Here is an 11,103-nt window from a genome sequence, read left to right as displayed (position 1 = left end):
ATCCTACTAGGAACGGAGTCCTAGTAGGACTCCCCCCCATGGCGCGCCCCCCTTGGGCCGGTCTCCTCCTCCCTCCCTACTTTATATACGTGTGCGGTGCTTGTGATAGCCTAGCTTATAAGGGATGATAGACTACTCATATCAATAAGGAATTCCTTCTTTTCCGGGAGCCCATTCGGACAGAACTCCAAAGTTAAGCGTGCTCAGTTTGGAGTAGTTTCAGGATGGGTGACCGACCGGGAAGTTGCTCCCGGGTGCGCACGAGTGAGGACAAAGTGTGCAGAAAAGACTAGTATTGATCTGTGGGGCCAGTCTAGATCTCGCCAGGAGTAACGACCACCGGCGGGTGTGTCCGGGGCAAGATCCCGCCAGGAGTAACGACCACTGGCGGGTGTGTCCGGGGCGTTACAAGTTGGTATCAGAGCCGACCCTCGCGGTTACACGGATGTTTGCGGACAGGTGCGCGGTCATGTTGTGCATGACGTTTGTGACCCGTTGTGGCACACGGCATGGCACATGTGCCGGACTGGAAGCACAAACGCATGTGCCAAGAGGGAACGTTCATGTGGCCCGACGAGGACGTCGGTTCCTCTGAGTGAGGGTGTATGTGATGGCCCGACTTATTAGGGATGATAGACTACTCATATCAATAAGGAATTCCTTCTTTTCTGGGAGCCCATTCAGACAAAACTCCAAAGTTAAGTGTGCTCAGCTTGGAGTAGTTTCAGGATGGGTGACCAATAGGGAAGTTGCTCCCGTGTGCGCACGAGTAAGGACAAAGTGCGCAGAAAAGACTAGTATTGATCTGTGGGGCCAGTCTAGATCCAGTCAGGAGTAACGACCACCAGCGGGTGTGTCCTGGGCGTTACAAGTTGGTATCAGAGCCGACCCTCGCGGTTACATGGATGTTTGCGGATAGGTGCGCGGTCATGTTGTGCATGATGTTTGTGACCCGTCGTGGCACACGACATGGCGCATGTGCCGGACTGGAAGCACATACGTATGTGCCAAGAGGGAACGTTCCTGTGGCCCGACGAGGACGTCGATTCCTCTGAGTGGGGGTGTATGTGATAGCCTGACTTATTAGGGATGATAGACTGCTCATATCAATAAGGAATTTCTTATTTTCTGGGAGCCCATTCGGAAAACTTCAAAGTTAAGCGTGCCCAGCTTGGAGTAGTTTCAGGATGGGTGACCGACCGGGAAGTTGCTCTCGGGTGCGCACGAGTGAGGACAAAGTGCGCAGAAAAGACTAGTATTGATCTGTGGGGCCGGTCTAGATCCCGCCAGGAGTAACGACCACCGATGGGTGTGTCTGGGGCATTACAGTGCCCCCTCCACAGTTTACTACCCCGGAGCAGGAAACTAAAACAGTCACAGATCCATGCCTCGAATTCTGTCACCAGAAAATCGAACATTTTCTTTTCAAATAGATCGTTGAAATTCTGAAGATACATGTCACCTGAGATTGGAGGTTGGTTCTCTCCACCTCAGGAAACGGAGAATCTTGTTCAAGGAAGATCACTTACAAGTTGCAACAGATAGATGCCTTTGATATCCTTTTCTACTTATAAAGGTTGGAGTTGGTGTTGAGTTCACATGTGGGATCAACAACCTTCGCAATAAACAAATACACCCCTCTTTTTATTCGCATGTGGAAGTAGCAAACTTCCAAGAGATCTAAACAATTGTATTTTACTCATGTGTGGGACCTAGCACAAACAAACAAATAATCACTACTTTAATGGGAAATCAACACTCATGTAGAAGACAAAATAACAATTGCAAACAATATGACTTCCAACTCAAGATCATGATTTTAGTTTTAGTTTCTCCTAACAAAATTTCCAAGTTCTGTATCATATCATAGGAGATTGAACAAATTGTAATGCCCATTCTTCCATATTCCTAAATTAAAAATGTTGTCTCACTATATATCTTTCAAAGGACCTACTACGGCCACATCAAATTCTTTTGACACCTACCTCATCCCTCTTACTGTATTTTTGCTCTCTTTAATCGTGAATCGTGCAAGATATATACTACCATCTTTTGATCATCTTATAAGTCGGTGGCCTAACGTCTCTCCTTTTTAATAGCTCCGTAGCAATGCATGGGCACTGTGCTAGTGATGGTAAAATCCCTGCTTCGAGCACCAATCCAAGTGACGCTGGGGTAGGCTACCCGGACCTTGTTGGTGTCCTCACCAAGCTCTCCCTAGCTGAACCTGAATCAAGGCCACTGGAAAGCCCCCCTTCCCCCCACTTGCGCCCCCTGGTGCTTGGATCAAGAAAACAGTCTCCCTTAGCCCGTCTACGCCACCAGAGCTGCCACCCTCTCCTACTCCATCCCTGATGAAGAAGCTCAAAATCAAGGCCATGACAGGTGTTGAAGCTGCACTAGAGCAAGGCGTGGCATTGGGGGGCCCATCCCCTTTTCTCCTAGCTTAGGAAATGTAACTTATGTTCTCATTTTAGCAGTACTTGATTGGAGCTTAAAAAGGCAGGAAACTTATCCCTGGTCTGTAATAAACATAGACAAAATTTTCTTTTTTCTGCTTTCGCTTTCGAAACCCCGGGGGGGGGGGGGGAGGGGCTGGCAGGCTTTCTGGGCTCTCCGGATGCTCTAAAAAGTAAATATATTCCAATTTGGTGTGAACGTAAGAGCCTGTGAGCGTACATGTTGTCCGATCTATAGGTTTTCTTCCAATCATGCAGCTGGTTGGCTATTGATGTGAGTGACGACTTTGGCCTCTTCATTTGTTTTGTTCTGCGGCAAAGTTCGGTTTCTACAACACTCTGGATTGATGGTGAACGATTGCAAACCCGCATTATCTGAACCGACGTTTGCTAATGTATTGCGGTCTTCAAAGGCTTTGTATGGTGATGACGTCTGCAAATGTCCATAGACCTTACTACTTGTTGAATGTACCTTTAAGCTTGGGCAGATGAGAACAAACAAAAGCCAAAGACAATTTTTGGTTTGTGTTGTCCATTGATATTTTACTTGATAGATCACATATGATATGCACTTCAGGTGTCTTTTCTTAAAAATAGGGATATTCCATCATTTATAGTGTTACTAGAAGTTGAGAGGACAAAGTCACGTTTAGGCCTCGAATGCGAACCACACTATGAGCCCGATGTGTGCAAATCAAGCCGGTCTCAAATTGAAGGACAAAGTAGGGGATTCGAGACGTCTGCCATGTTGGCCCGACAACTTGGCCCCACCTCGCTTTTTAATCATCCTTCCTCACTCTCTTATAGTCCACTTCCCTCCCAAACCCCTAGTCGTCGCCCCGCCACGATGGGCAGGAAGATGGCAGAGGAGTAGTGCCCGCAACCAGATAATGCGGTATCTTGGCGGCTACCGGTCCAATGTGCCATTGCCTCGCCGCGGCGGCAGATTCGATGGAAGCTCGAGCCCAATCCACGCCATCATGGAAATACATCGCCATCATGTGCTCGCTTGACGAGCCTTTATATCACGCTTGCGCCATCGGTCTTCAAGGAGGAGCTCATTGATGGCATTGACGTCGGCTGGACGGAGCTCAAACGGGAAGGGGACCGGCCGCTACGACCCTCGAAGACGCAGATGGCGCTGGTGCACATTCTCACAGACCCAGTGCTCATGTAGCCTGGGTGCTGGACCGGTCGAAGACGACCAAGGAGCCCGACGCTCGCTGCCAGCACAGAGACACATCACTGCCACATGCTCGCCCGCCTGCGCAGCCTCGACGCTACGCTTCGCTAGCCCCCTTGTCTTCCACCGCGCAATCCATCAAGGAGGAGCCCATCGACAAGGAAGGCGATGACATCGACATCAATTGGGCGGAGGTCGGGCGGGAGTAGGACCCGTCGCTCCGGGCCCCGATGACAAAATCGGAGTTCGAGCAACAACTCCGACTAGTGCTTCATAACTCGATGCTCGGGAAAATATTAGGTGATACCATGCCTTAGATGCTTCCATGATACGAGCTTCTGGTCCGTCGGATCTCAGATCCAACGGCTCCTAGTAGGTTCTGAAAGTTTGCCGTACTTGTTCGCAATTTTTAAACTTCAAAAGGCCTTTTTTGCAAAATGTTGAAAGCCTTTCGGGAGCCGTTGGATCTCAGATCCAACGGCTCCTAGGAGCTCGTATCATGGGAGCATCTAAGGCTCCGTATCACCTGATACTCTCCCCTCGATGCTCGTACAAGGTCCGCACCAAGCGTCGTCCCCGCCGCCTCATCCATATCGAACATCCCGTCAAGCAAGAGCGAGAACAGGTGCGTTCACCTACAACCTTTCCCCTCCGTCGGGCATCCGCCTGATGTTTGCCGTTCAAAATGCCTTCACCCTGTCTTTGTACAAATTCACGAAATAAGCTCTACCATTTTGAACAAACAATCCTCACCCTCCATATTTTGTCTAGTATTTATACTGTTTTTGTTATTATTATAAAATAGAAAATGACAGATGAACGTTCTCCTGAAAGAGAAATAGCTCCTGCCCAGCCCAAGCAACGCAAAAGGCAAAAGGCACCTCGCGCCGCCGTGCTTTCTCCACCCACCCCCATTCCCCCCACATAGGGCCAGCTCCCGCCGCTCGGAGTCGGGATCGCTCCCCAAATCCCCCACCCTAGGCTCGCTCGCCCCGAAGTCAAACAACAGACAGCGCATTTCCTCGAACACCTAGCCTCCCTCCATGGCCACCTCCGCCCTCGCCACCCTCTCGGCCACCGCCGCCGCCGCGGGGGCCAGGCGCGCCCTCCTCTCGCGCGGCCCCTCCTCCTCCCTCTCCTTCGCCTCCCGCCGTCTCGCGCCCGCGGGGTCCCTCCGCGCCGGGCCCCTGCCCCGCGCGGCGACGCGGGCCCTCTCCGCGACCGCGTCCCCGGCCGCCACAACGGCCATCGCGGTCGGCGACCGGCTCCCCGAAGCGACGCTCTCCTACTTCGACGCCCCCGACGGCGAGCTGAAGACGGTGACGGTCCGCGACCTCACCGCGGGCAAGAAGGTGGTCCTGTTCGCGGTCCCGGGCGCCTTCACGCCCACCTGCACCCAGAAGCACCTCCCGGGGTTCGTGGCCAGGGCCGGGGAGCTGCGCGCCAAGGGGGTGGACACCGTGGCCTGCGTCTCCGTCAACGACGCGTTCGTGATGCGCGCGTGGAAGGAGAGCCTCGGCGTCGGCGACGAGGTGCTGCTCCTGTCGGACGGAAACGGGGAGCTGACGCGCGCCATGGGCGTGGAGCTGGACCTGTCGGACAAGCCGGTGGGGCTCGGCGTCCGGTCGCGCCGCTACGCGCTGCTGGCCGACGACGGCGTGGTCAAGGTGCTCAACCTCGAGGAGGGCGGCGCCTTCACCAACAGCAGCGCCGAGGACATGCTCAAGGCGCTCTGAGGCCTGAATCGCGACCCCCCTCCGCTGTCGCCACGGCTATCGTCGAGTCGTCGTCGGCTCGGTTCGTCCTCTGTTTCCTGAAGGCCTTTTTTTTGCTTTGTTTTTCCTGAATAATAATAATAATCGGTGCGGCAGCGGCGGCCTGGCCTGTGTGTGCTGCTGCTGTCACCTTGATGTGAGGTGGCGAGTACTGAGTAGTGCAGCGTAGCTTTGTGAAGTTTCTGGAGACTACGAGTCGTGGCCGTGTCCTGGTTCGCAACCTGGCATGGAATGGAATGTCAACTTTTGCTTGCTGTTTGCATCGTATCATAATGAATGATTCGTATTCATACACATCCGTGTCGTGATGGCACGGCTGGAGTGGAGTACCGTGGCCCCGTTTATGCAGGAAAATTAAGGTTGTGATACGCACCAGCGTTGCTAACAGGTTGTGAATGTGTGATGATGGCTATGTTAATGGGACATGCAGTGTTTCTTCAACATGATCCAATAAAGAAATTCGTCAGTTTTCCATGAAGCTACAGCCAGCGTCACGGTGAAGATTCAGCAAGCCAGGAGCCATCTGCCTCTTGGCATGAACAAAGGATCTTCCTGTTCTTTTCAAACCTTATTAAATTTCAACAGCGTGTTCTTTATATATATATATATATATATATATATATAACTAGAGTAGAGAAATAGAGATCGAGAAGCCCAATGCTGATGCTGAGTGGCCGAACAAACAACCTGAAACTGCAGGTACACGGACGGGCGGCCAACATAAACACACTAAAGCTGAGATGGAAACAAGTAGTTTTGTCTAAAGAACAACAGATCGCCCCTGAAGATGGTGACTTACACAGGATCCATAGTTTGACTGTTCGGCAAAAACTCCATCTTTTCTTTCAAGAAATGAGTACTACCTCTCTAAACTAATATAAGACCTTTTATATTAGATCACTAACGGAGAGAATAGTATGTTTTTATTGACCTACTAAAAAAACGTGTCAGCTCCAACAAGCCAAAAAGACATTCGTCGAACAAAAAAATTTGTTTGTCAACCAAAAAATACGAACAAAAACACGCATGGACTTGCTGCACGAACAGAACTTTCTATGGATCACAATTAACCCAAGGATGCTGAGCGAACAGCGACCAGCACCATACAAAAGATGAATAAACAGAGGAAATATACAAGCAGCGATGCAGTGAGCAAGACAGGCGCTCAGCAAAAATTCAGGGACCAGCAAATTTGAGCCACATAACTTGTGACCTAACTGTTCATCAAATTACTACGTGTATTTCATTCTTTCTTTCTATGTAGTGTCCCTTAATGCTGCCAGCAGTTCTCTAGCTACTACTGTATGTACTTGACCAGAGATAAAAGCAGATAAAGCAAGAATTATCTTGCATTACTCATCCAAAGCATACCATGCAAAATACTCTTTTGCACCGAAGAGTAGTAATGAACTATCTGTCTGATAGCGAAGTCATTCCAAATTAACTGACTAGGTTATAGAAAAGCACTGGTCATGCTTTTGCACCAACCAAGCATATAGATGCAGCTATAGAAAGCAGAGAGTAGCATTGTTGACGCTGAGCAGTGAGCATTACAGTACTAAAAATGACTTGTATGTAAAAAGATGGCCTAGCAAATTTGCAGTCCAATCGGAGATTCTACCAACCAAGCTAGCTGAGTAGAGCAAAGATATCTATGACTAACTGTGAGAGTTTTAGAGATGCCATCAGCTAACAGAACAGACAAAATGAGACTACTTTAGATCATCCCTAGAATAGATGCAGTCTTACCTGATAGCCTAAAGTCTAGATAACAAGAACTGCCATTGCTAAAACTACTTGATGACAGAAATCCTGGGAAGACCAACCACCATTCGTGGAACACTAGGTAAGCATCACGGAGCAAAGGCGCTGAGCATAGAGATCAACTCCTTCATGATAGCGGGGCAGCTTTGGCTCAGATGCTCAAAGCCGTCACTGGCCATGGCCGCCTTCAGATTCGCCTGAGAACTGAGAAAATCGAAGCATGCCTTCTTCAGTCCACCGCAGTGGTGTTGCTCAGCTAACACCAAGATTGTGGCCACAGTGCTCACTTGGATGCACCTGCAAAGTTTGTCTTCGCAGATCAGCTTTAGCCTGTCCAAGTTATACCTGTCGGCTGCGACCAGCAGATGTTGAGACATGGCGTCTTCCCCTGCTTCCTCCCTCTTCATCTCCGGTGTCGACGCTCTCCTTCATCTCGCCAAAGAGCTCCGCACTGAACACCGGCGACCGGGCCGCGATCAGGCAGCGGTGCGCCGCGAAGGTCTCGCCTCCGGCCTCGAACACCACGTCGGCGCCCTTCTCTGCGAGGAGAAGGTTACCCAGGTGCATGTGAAGGTCGGATGGGGGAACGGTGACGAATGTCGGAGGGGCGGGCTCAGGCGTCTCCACCGCGCGGAAGTCGCTGACGACGATGAGGTCGCACCGGACGGCGAAGGAGTCCCCCCTGAGATGTTTCGATTTCTCCAGGGCCTCCGCTCGGATGAACTTGGAGTTCCCCCAGCTCGCCAGGCCGGCGAAGTTGTTCAGCGGCTCCGCCGCCAACGGCAGCGCCTGATTCTCCGCCTCGCCGGCGAAGCGGAACTGGTGCTGCGCCCTCACCGTCCTGGAGGTGTTTTCCGCGAGGACGAGGCGGAGGGATATGTAGCCCGCGTTCTCCGCCTGGTCGCCATTGGGGTAGTAGAGGACGAGCCAGCGGTGGCCTCCCACGGTGAAAGGGCAGGACTTGAGGGACTCGCCTGTGGGGATGCCCTTGGTGCGCGAGTAGAGGTCGATCGTGAAGTGGTGGGATCCGGTCGCCGTGTCGGCGACAAGGGCGGAGGCGGACCGCGATGGCTTGCCGCCGGCAGCGGTTGTCGACATGGCTAGTGGGGGATTGGGGTTCCGCCGCTGTGGTGTGGTAGGGTTAAGGGCAGGGAGGCAATAATAATGCAATATACATCGCTTTTTTTTAGAATAGCCAATATACATCGCTCGTGCGAGACGTAAGTACAAGTCGGTTACTGGGTCGGCCCACTTAACAACTTTTTTTAAGGTTCACTTGACAACTTTGACCGTGTCATTCATACCCCTCGTACGGAAAATGTTCCTTGGACTAACCGGGTCGCAAAAAGGGTAGAAAATGCAGAAGAAAAAAAATCTTTGCGAACGTTTTCTATTATAACCAGTTAATCACTGTCTCTATTAAACAACCATAGAGACTGAAAAAACAAAGTGCATTGCTTCCCTCTCGATAGGGTTTTCTTCCTCTCGATGGCCGCCGTCGTCGTTGAGTCTCTGCGTCCTTCCCGCTCTGCCCCGCCTTGGAGGCCACTCGGGCAGACTCGGGGATGGTCCCTGCACCGTTCCCCGGCCTTGGTGGTCTGCTGGGTGGAGTTTCGGGGCAGGGTTCTCTCGAAGTCTGATTTCTCTCATCGGGCTAGGGTTTCAAGGATGGTTCCAGATGTTTCAATCTCGATGGGGGCGCCCCGTGATGCGGAGCATCATATGGACATCACCATGTCAAGAGTTCATTCGGCAAGTGACACGTGCGACATCTACTTCACATACATAAAGGTGAATCCTCTCCTTTACACGTGCTCACTTGACCCCTTCGAGGATGGTATACCACTTGACCCTCCATCGTGCATGCATAGGTATGTCGGAGCTTCACGAATGCCAAGGAGGAGTGCAAGCGCCAGGGAACAACCACCATCCGCGAGGGAAGCATGGAAGAGAAGGAAGAAGAAGCCTGGACAAGTTTCTGGAAAGCCCGGAACTTCCGGCCGCTGCCCGGAACTTCCGGCCCCCGGAACCTCCGGCCGTCCCGGAACTTCCGGCCCCGACGCATCGAAGCCGTCCGAGAGTGTGCCAACTCTCTGGATAGCCCGGACCTTGGCCGGACCTTCGCCCGGAACCTCCGGCGCCCGGACCTTCCGGCCGTCCTCGGAACTTCCGGCCCTGCCTGCGCGCAGACACTCGAGCCGAAGCCCATGTACCCTTTCGCCCCTCACTTACCCCTTCGTGGACCTAGACTATATATACTCCTCCACCTCCTCCTTTCTAGGGTTAGCGTTGTGATAGCTCATTTGACAGATAGAGCTACGCTCATCCATATCGGATCTACTCCACGATAGAGACTGCGGCCTCTACGGAGAAGATCCCTTTGGATTCAAGACCTCCTTTTGAAGAAGAACTCAAGACCTCCTCACGGAGAAGACCGGCTACCTATGTATCGTCCCTAGTTGATTGTGTATCGTGTACCTTCCTTTGTGTTCATGGTTGTAGCGCATGTGTGATCATACTTGTTGGTTTGAGTGTTCTCTTGTGTTCCCCTCGTGATTTTTCCCTCGTTTCCCTCCTTGTGTTCTTCGCGTTCTCCGCGGGATCCGCTCCTTTCGTGAAAGATCGGCCTATAGGGTTCTACCCTATATCATCTTGGTATCATGAGCCACGTTGATCACGATTTCGGAGCCTCCCCTCTTTGTTTGCTAGCCTAATTTTGTTGATTTTGTCCCTAATTCGAAAATCCCCACAAAAATAGCCCCAATTTTTTTTGATTTGTTGGTTTGGATGATGTTTTGTTGATTTTGATCCATGGACTCGTGTCTCAAGTGGATCTAGCATTCCCCACCTTTTCCTCCATTTCTATCCACAAAATCTTCCCAATTTTGACCTTGGAAATCGAGTTTTCCCGCCCTCATTCTCAGATCTGGAATTTAGGGTTCGCCCCGGAAGAAATTCCACGACCCCCGGAACTTCCGGACTCCCCAGGAACTTCCGTCCCCCGGAACTTCCGGGCTAATAGAGAGTTTACCCAAAATCCCCCGGCTTCCCGAAGACTTTTTCCGCGACCCCCGGAACTTCCGGCCACCTCCCGAAACTTTCGGAGCCCGGAACTTCCGGCCTAACCCGAAACATTGCACAGAATTTCAGCATCACCCTCTTTCACCGTTTTGGTCACAACGTTTCGCTCCGAACTCTGATTTGAGTGTTCTTTGGCTCGTTTTGAAGCTATCGACGTGCCCGGGGACCTCACCTTGGTTTCACCACCTTTTGACCCCATCAATTTTTTGGAATTTTGGCATCTTTGCCTAGGCCTTCCACCATATATATCATCCGCTACACCATCACGACTTCCACAACCTAACCAATTTTGTTCCCCATCGCATTAGTGGTTGCTTGAGGAGTGATCTGAGTCTCCTAAGGTGTCTAGGCTACTTAGGGACGATTGCTTCTTCATCAACCACCACCACCACCACTTCCGCATAGGCTTGACCACTATACACTTCCGCCACCCCAACTTAACCCAATTTTGTTTGTGTTGTGAGTTGTGTCTCCTAAGGTGTTTCGGCTACTTAGGGACCGTGCTTCCAACTCTGACACCGTGTATAGTACACATAACCCAATAACCCTCCACTTCTGCATTGTCTACTCGCATAACCCATCATTGCATTGTCGCAATCCCATTGAGCTTTCGCAACACCACCACCGCATCCCGCTACCACCATTTTGACATTTGAGATTTTGAGTTCGCGGTTTTCCCGTTTCCTAAGGTGTTTCGGCTACTTAGGGACGAGTCTCCATCATCTTGGTATCTCCATCAAGATCACCGCCACTCATCATCGACACGGACGGTAACCTCCATATCATCTTGGTATCGTGGTATCCCTCCATTGTATATTCCCTTGCCATTGCATTGTTAACC

At 51.3% G+C, this 11,103-nt stretch overlaps 1 protein-coding gene and 1 pseudogene across 1 annotated transcript; one reads left to right on the top strand and one right to left on the bottom strand.

Moving 5' to 3' along the window:
- Positions 1-4,539: 4,539 nt before the first annotated feature.
- LOC125521954 (peroxiredoxin-2E-1, chloroplastic-like) lies at positions 4,540-5,711 on the top strand. Its single transcript, XM_048687022.2, has one exon. It carries the CDS (start codon positions 4,686-4,688, stop codon positions 5,376-5,378), a length of 693 nt encoding a protein of 230 aa, XP_048542979.1. The 5' UTR covers positions 4,540-4,685; the 3' UTR covers positions 5,379-5,711.
- Positions 5,712-6,870: 1,159 nt separating this feature from the next.
- Positions 6,871-10,497, bottom strand: LOC125525161 (BTB/POZ and MATH domain-containing protein 1-like; annotated as a pseudogene).
- Positions 10,498-11,103: the final 606 nt, after the last annotated feature.

Source organism: Triticum urartu, chromosome 7A (genome assembly GCF_056163025.1).
Source record: "Triticum urartu cultivar PI428250 chromosome 7A, HENAU_Tu73, whole genome shotgun sequence".
Taxonomy (NCBI): Eukaryota; Viridiplantae; Streptophyta; class Magnoliopsida; order Poales; family Poaceae; genus Triticum; species Triticum urartu.
Note: the sequence above shows the minus strand (reverse complement) of the source record. Positions and strands in the feature narration are given on the sequence as shown.

Excerpts from the sequence above, each read along its gene's own strand:
- LOC125521954 (XM_048687022.2), top strand. The coding sequence starts at position 4,686 with ATGGCCACCTCCGCCCTCGCCACCCTCTCGGCCACCGCCGCCGCCGCG.